General features: G+C 36.3%; 1 protein-coding gene across 2 annotated transcripts in view; it reads right to left on the bottom strand.

Annotated features, from left to right (window-relative positions):
• Positions 1–316: 316 nt before the first annotated feature.
• LOC143290014 (SEC14-like protein 1) overlaps positions 317–8,581 on the bottom strand; it is a 34,023-nt gene continuing 25,758 nt past the window's right edge. Inside the window, exons 15-16 of one of the 2 annotated variants that reach the window (XM_076599345.1) lie at positions 5,024–5,056; positions 317–3,291 (exon numbers count right to left, since the gene is read on the bottom strand). In XM_076599345.1, coding sequence (XP_076455460.1) covers positions 5,044–5,056 — 13 coding nt within the window. In that variant the 3' untranslated portion in view covers positions 317–3,291; positions 5,024–5,043. Of the gene's footprint in view, positions 5,057–8,581 lie in introns of both variants that reach the window. The other variant, XM_076599335.1, reaches the window with a different exon arrangement.

Here is an 8,581-nt window from a genome sequence, read left to right on the forward strand (position 1 = left end):
AATAAAGTAAATAAAAAATAATAAATAAATACATAAAAATACTACTACTAATAATAATAATATTTATAAGGCACAAAATCTTCATGAAGTCAACTCTAAGCGCGTGCGTGCACACACGCACACACACACACACACACAAATGCACACACAGGAACAGAAACAAAAACACCCCAGAAAACAAAGTATGGCTGCCTATTGGTGGGTGTACAATGGTCAAAAACTTCTCTTTTGTTCTTTTAACTTTTTAAGTGAATATGACTCAGAGTAAGAGCTACACACACAAATGCAGAAGCAGAAGAAGACAAAAACACAGAGATGACTCAGTAACTTCTTTATTGCTGCATGTATTCACATGACAAACACGACTAGCAACATCACACCACAAAACCATTATATAATAACAAGGACAGACTTTGAACATTTCAATGAACTGTGGAATAAAAATACTGAAAAATAACAACAAATAACATCAGATTAAAACATAATTTATGGCTTCGGTATACATTCAAACAGGAGAGCACTGATTAAATATATCAACCATCATAACATGAAGCATATCTCATAGGGAAAAAACAGAAAAGAAAAAAGTCTTCCATAAGTCAATAAAGGCAATAAAGCAATGTGATGTGAACACACCATTTCCTCAGACATGATTTATTACACAATAACACCAGACTTTGAGAAGATTCATTCAGATACATGTAGATACAGACAAAGAACTAGAAACGCAAATGAGATTGAAACAAAATGATTTCTGGAATGAAATCATGATCAAACAAGATGAGAATTTGAGGAATCAATGAATAAATGTTCAAAAACAACAAAACAAAAAAAAACAACATTTAACAGATGCAACCATGTAACCTTACAGTGAATATAAAGCAAACCTGAAAGATGAAAACGATCAATCAACATCATTTAATACTGATTCAGAAAGATTTCTGCGAGGTTGAAGAAGGTAAACAGTTCAGCTCAGTATTGCTGAGTGAGCAAGTGCTGATAATAATGCCAAAGCAATGTGTATTGTTTCTCTTTGGTGGTGTGTTGAAATGATGTTGCATGTTGACCAAATTCTTTTAGAGAGCAGTGGTATGTTTCTTTGACTTACTGTTGCTCTTCTTTTAATTGGTTATTATTCATCATTAATAAATATCAACAATGGTTTGAGAACTGAAGTGCATGGTAGAAGTTTATAACTGAAATGAAATTAAATACTTCTAAAATGAAAATATGATTTAAAAGAAAGAAAAGAAAGTACTTCTAGTGCTGAGAATAAAGTGGAAGACCAATGAAGTGTTTGAAGTGATAGACCAATGAAGCATTTGAAGTGCATTGTCAAAAGGGTACCCCAACATCTCCATGCTGATTTCACAAGATCCATACCTGAGTCTTTACTTAGTCTACTCACAATGATAAAGTGGGAAACAGTTTATGTTACCAAATATCACAATACAAGAATATTTCAGCCAGTGCAATACGATAAACATACCCTTGAATTAATATACATCTAAACTCCAAATCTTGCGTTTATTTCAGTGCATAATACGACCAGAATATCACAACTTCACAACACCTGAGAGGAAATTCTGTTTCCATTACAGAACTATTTGAACAAAAAGACTTTCAGTATTATGGGTTCAAATACTTTGTGTGTATTATCACATTTGCATAGTGTCCCTGCAAACAAACTTTCAGAAGACATGTTCCACAAAACTTACTTCCAAGTACCATTTCCACTGGTTGCATTCTGATGTTTCTGTATGTTAATCAAATTACACACTGAATAACAGAACAAAACTAGCCAATTACCAGAGGCCCATGGTGCAATAAAACTGAAAACTGTCTGGTTTTCAACTCTAGCCATGTATAATGGGTTGGAAAGGACCCAGAGATGTCTACAACTGCTCCTAATTCTTTTGCTCCACAACTCAGATGCTTGAAATTCCAGACCATCCACAAGATCTTCACAAAAAAAGTATTTTAGAATCATAATATTCACCTTCAAAAACAACCAAACAAGGTCTGCAAATGAAATAATCCCATATTTTACTGTGTGAGCAAAAAAAACAAAAAAAAAATCACTGTTTTCTACAAACATACACAAACCTTATTCAACCCATAAAGTACAGGGAGGGGCATTGCCTCAGAGGAAACTATGACTATCTGTTTACCAGTGACACCATGGTCTCTTTGGAAATTTGTTTGAATTGTGGTTGTATTTCCTTTTTAAAAAAAATGCCACAGTTATGTGTTTACCACAGAAACTGAAATACTCTCACTCCTCACACAACAGATATACACTGAATTGTATTTCCTTTTTAAAAAAAATGCCACAGTTATGTGTTTACCACAGAAACCGAAATACTCTCACTCCTCACACAACAGATATACACTGAATGGATAATTAGATTACTGCTTAAATACTGGATGACTATGTATCAGGGATAGCAACTAATGAAACCTGCACATTCAAACTTCAAGGGGAATGCCAGCCAATCTATCTACCCTGGTCACACCAGAGTTTTTCAGCAGACAAAACTGAGACTCTCATCTGAACCACTGAACTAACACCCATCAGATGAGCTGTGTTCAGGTGTCAGCCATTCTGTTTATCATTTTCAGACTATAAAAAGGAAATAAAACCATACAGATACATCTAGTGCTCAAAGATAAGATTTTTGTGGTCAATAATACTTCAGACTATCTAGTGCCTGTCTCATTCTCCAGTGTTAACATTATCATAATCCAGGTATCAGAGTAGCATCTATATGGTCTAGCAAACATCTCAAAACTTTTTTTCTTTATACTTTGAACAGTGTACATAAATAATTCAAACATAATATGGAATAAAGTTAATTAACAATGTTGTTTGTATTTGCAACTAAACAGTCAGTCATGTCCAACTCTGATCATCAGAATAGCAGAGGAGACAACTGATGTCCATCTGGACTAGAATTTGAAAAGAATGGCGAGTGTCTTGCCCAATGTACATCCCCACTCTCTCAGCCAAGAGGGCTTTGGGACAGTCAGCACTGGGATGGTGTCCAAAGGTCAAGTAGCCCCCAAGGCTGAGGCACTAAGAGCCAGACCAATCCTGCCTCCGAGTTCGATATCACAGTCCTTCTCAAAAGTTGGTTAAAAGTATTGTTTTCCATATAACAATTTCTTTATGAACCCCAATGTTTTCTGAATACAAGATAATCTGGATAACTGACGTCTCAAAACATGCAAAGAGTGGTGTTGGTGAAAACAGAATGCAAAGTGAGCAGTGTGTGAAGGCAGGGTCACAGCCTGAAACAACAATTCACCAGAAAAGACCGTTTCAGTCTCACAGAGTTCATCAACATTTTTACGTTCAGATTCCAAAACCAGTAAAGCGTAACCATGTATGGACAACAAACAGCAGTACATTGACAGTATTCAACTGTGAAATCAGCTTTGCGTTTACCTCAGATTTTTCTTATATGAAAAATTTAAGTGCACTTCAGTACATGTGCAAAAGCTTTACACAACAATTTTGCATTCCTGATTTTTCAAAATTCTGCTCAAAATTCACACACTGTTCCCCAATCCTGCTCAAAATTCACAAACTTACAACACCTGGAAAACACCACATCATTTCTTCCAGATCTGCCTAAACTTTTCCTGACTGTATGAACCATGATAGAAACTTCTTCCAGAGCCAGATAAACTTTTCCTGACTGTATGAACCATGATAGAAACTTCTTCCAGAGCCAGATAAACTTTTCCTGACTGTATGAACCATGATAGAAACTTCTTCCAGAGCCAGATAAACTTTTCCTGACTGTATGAACCATGATAGAAACTTCTTCCAGAGCCAGATAAACTTTTCCTGACTGTATGAACCATGATAGAAACTTCTTCCAGAGCCAGATAAACTTTTCCTGACTGTATGAACCATGATAGAAACTTCTTCCAGAGCCAGATAAACTTTTCCTGACTGTATGAACCATGATAGAAACTTCTTCCAGAGCCAGCTAAACTTTTCCTGACTGTATGAACCATGATAGAAAAGGAAATTTCTGCACAGTGGGGTTGCTGTCTTATCTGTATCATACCAAAAGACCCACTTTGGTGCATCAACACAACACTCTGAGTATTTTATGGACAAACAGTCTTTACATTCAAGGGCTAAGAAAAGAAGAAAAAAAGTGTTGAAAACAAACCACATGGAGGAAAATTGAGTTTGGGACACAAAAACAGAAAGAGAATGAATTCTCCTTCACCATGATAAATATACTTCCCCTGCAGGCACTTGAGTAACATCACAACAAGTCATCCTGAGAAAGAGATCCTGCTCTTCAAGTGTTCATCAGATTAAAATCATTCCACACAGTGGCACCACACTGCTAATATAAAGACCACGTCCCTTTGGAAGTGACCTTTACCCCCAGTGCCAAACCCACTGACACCATGAAATACAGATTTGGGATTCACACACACGTGACCAAACAATATTCCAAACCTTTTCCAGCCCAGACCAAAATTCCCATTCCAAACACAAAGCCAAACTAAATCAAAAATGTGTCTGCAACACCCCTGAGGCATAAAAGACTGGCAGATATCCCGTAATCAATGTTCAATTTTTATCAGGTTTTTTGTTGTTGTTTTTTTTTGTTTTTGTTTTTTGTTTGTTTGTTTTTAACAGAAAGCTCTCTGTTGAATACTACTGTCAAGGGATTTATTAAAGTTTCAACTTTCCACATTCTCAAGGGCAAAACATGTTTTTTCAAGTTGTCTCCAGCCCTGGAAATGATTCTCTCATTTTTCCAAGCCTTCTCCAGACTTCATGAGTCTGTATGATCTCTGCATTAAGAAGACCATGTCCCCTTTAAATTTAACCCAGTGCCAAATCCACTGACATCCTGAAATAAATATTTCAAGTGCCTGTTTTACATAGGATGACTTTCACTGTGTCTAAAGCCAGCTTCAGACTCTCCTGAAATTAATTCTGATCCCTTTTTTACCCTCATTTGAAGAGACTTAAAATCAGCCGCTTTACCTCCTGCTATTTTCCTGTTATTATCTTGACAGCCTGCAATAGACAAAAATGACACATAAATAAAAACAGATCACAAGTTCTCTGAAATGGGTCAGGAACAGGTAATTTGTAACAGTAGTAGTAGCAAATAGACTGGCTTAAGCCTAAACCTTGCAGCATATAAACATCAAAATGTTTTAGTTCATTGGATTTATCAGTATGTGCACATCTGTCAGACTGCAAATCAATCATCATTAACTCCCTACAATGATTAAAAACAACAAAAAAGATAGAAAAATATTTTTTTCTAAAGTATACAAAAAAAAGGCATAATTCCTTGCACACTTTCCCTCCCTACATTCTAAAGCAAAAAACTACTACCATGACAGACTTTTTGACTGTTCTCTTCACTCGTCTCATTACGAAAACAAAGGCTTAGGGCCGGGATGTATGACTATAAATGTCAATTCCATCATACCCTGCATCAGTCATTGAATACTTCTGGCTACCAGAAACTACTTTCTTGAATCCCTGAGGAATATGCCTGAGAGATACAAAGGGATATGAAGAAGGACAAAAAGTATCCATATCTATATACCACTGAAAAAATATGTTTCAAAGAACATACACACTCACAAAAAGTTTGTATTCTCCGAGTCGAATCAACTTCAGACATATCAAACAATTCCACAAGTGTCATCTCTAAAGAAATGCACAAGGAAAGAGGCACAAGAGAGAGAAAGTGAGTGTGAGAGAAAAAGAACATGTGATGAAGCCTGACAATTAACAAGCAAAAGCATTCAAGCACTTTCTTAAAAATAATTAAGCAAGCAACATCACAGTTGCATTCATTACACTTTATTACACATTTATAAAAAAAAATAAAGCCATGCATGTAGTTGTATAAAAGGCATATGAAAGAGGGTGGTTTTTTTAAATAATGCCAGCATGCAGTCTTCCACAAATTTGAGGATAAAGCCACACATCTTCATTAATCATAAAGGGCACATTTAAAAAAAAAAAAAAAGAAAACCCCACAGATATTCATGTCAGCTTCACAACTTATTCTTCTCTTCCTCCAGCAGAGGTGTACAGGTGTTTTTATACATTCCTATCACTGCTAATTCATTGTCTCATCCTGAATTGAGGGAACGAGTTGGTTTTCTGACACTTTCATGATCTAACTTTAAAATCATATAATGCTTTATAAATTTACAAATTATATAAATAATTGCTTTAAAAATCTTTTAAAATTACATTATCTTTTAACAATGTCTGTTAAATGTAAAGCGTGTGTGTGTGTGTGTGTGTGTGTGTGTGTGTGTGTACATTTAAACTGATCTGCAACATCTCAAACAGGTTTTCCAAAGTTCTATACAGGTAAATCATTTTTTATCAGTGCGTACTAGTTTTACCGCGAAGCTCTAGTTTTTACCTTATTTCCCCTCTTTTACTTTGTTCCTCCACTTTATATGTGTTTGTATCACCTTTTGTTGTTTTTGTTTTCATCACTCCAGTAAAAATCTGCTATGATGCTACTGTTCACGTTTGCTAGGGAAAAAAAACACTTCACAATAATCATTATCATTTGCACAACTGATGAAAACCATGTTATAGCTGAAAATGTTGATTTGTTTTTGCACAGTATATAGTGAAACACACACAGACAAAAAGAAATATATAAATGTATGCTTGAAGCTAAACAATCAGCAACAGAAACAAAAAGTAAAAAAAAAAACATACTCAAGCCGCAATAATTCAAAACTAAAAAGATAAACAGAATATAGAAAATAATCACACAATGAGACAACTCCTCTCAACCCCCTATAAAGCCTACATCAGAAACACAACCTACAGTTTAACCCCTCAACTGCTGCTGATGACTATGTTCATTATGAAAGCCATTACTTCACTATCATAAAACAGAGATTATGGGTCAGGATGTCAGTCAATAATCTTTATCTGGATTTCTTCTCTGGGGACTGCATGACTTTTTTCAGCAAAACCAACACCATCGTTAATAAGTCTACAAAATGTGGTAATTGCACTTATGATTCATGCTAGACTTGATCTCATTTCACACAAGTTCAGCAGTAATGAAGTTAAATCAAAAGAGTGAGGATGACAGGCAAAGGAAAACAATAGTTGCCATTAATCTGTTTCTGATATTACAAAAAAAAAGATAAAAAATGTGTGTGAAAAACAAAACTTATTACCTTCAAAAGGAGTTCAGCTCCTCTTTTCTTTCGGTCATTCACAGTGAAAGTACTTTATTTGAAATTGTTCTTCAACAATACAATGCAAACACAAGGACCAGTAAATATTTCTGAAGAATGAGCTGTCTTAGTACTGTTCAGAAACTACTGTGTGTCATGACCATCTGAAAACTTTTTTAAATTTCATCACAATGACTGGGACTGCTTATCTGTGACAACTGATAATGGAAAGTCATTCAGATTTTTCTTTTTTGCTGCACTGTGTTAAAAACAAGGTCTATGCATTCAGAAAATGTCTGTTTATATGATAATTTTTGGATAATTGGTGGAGTGTGGAAAGTTCAGTTTTTTGCTCCGATTGTTTGTTTTTTATCTAAAGAGTGTAACTCGGTGTGCCAACTACAAAAGAAAGGTGTAAATTGAACACAACCAATCTGATTTTTAAAACACAACACAGCACTCAAATCCCAAAACATAATTCTACCAATAACAAATTCCAGACAAACACCAGACAAAACTACCACTACCAAATGCACACATACACAGAGAAATCATCACAGGCAGCAAACCCAGAGTTCCACACAAAAACATGGGTCTGATGATATAACATGCAGCATTCACTGAAATCTCTCTTGCAACAGCAATCAGACTTCATGTGGAGCTTAGAACTGAAGAAATGAAGCAACAGACACACAAAAAGCAGATGACAGTCAAAGTTGTCATGCAGACCCTCCATACAGATGGTTTTTTTAATGGCAGTGAGAAAATCTCTGGAACCCGCTGCCAAAGCTCAGAGACATGAACACACAGTCATAGTCTGCAGCCCAAAGCACTACACTACAGCTAGGAAAGACTACACACAGCCCCAGCCTGCAGCCCTTAGCACTACACTACAGCTAGGAAAGACAACATCAAGTCCTAGTCTGCAGCCCCTAGCACTTCACTACAGCTAGGAAAGACAACATCAAGTCCTAGTCTGCAGCCCCTAGCACTACACTACAGCTAGGAAAGACAACATCAAGTCCTAGTCTGCAGCCCCTAGCACTACACCACAGCTAGGAAAGACAACACAAAGTCCTAGTTTGCAGCCCCTAGCACTACACCACAGCTAGGAAAGACAATACAAAGTCCTAGTTTGCAGCTACTAGCACTACACCACAACTAGGAAAGACAACACAAAGTCCTAGCCTGCAGCCACTAGCACAACACCACAGCTAGGAAAGACAACACAGCCCTAGCCTGCAGCCACTAGCACAAAACTACAACTAGGAAAGACAACACTACAGCTAGGAAAGACTACACACAGCCCCAGCCTGCAGCCCTTAGCACTACACTACAGCTAGGAAAGACAACATCAAGTCCT

The sequence above is a fragment of the Babylonia areolata genome, chromosome 1 (assembly GCF_041734735.1).
Source record: "Babylonia areolata isolate BAREFJ2019XMU chromosome 1, ASM4173473v1, whole genome shotgun sequence".
NCBI classification, from domain to species: Eukaryota; Metazoa; Mollusca; class Gastropoda; order Neogastropoda; family Buccinidae; genus Babylonia; species Babylonia areolata.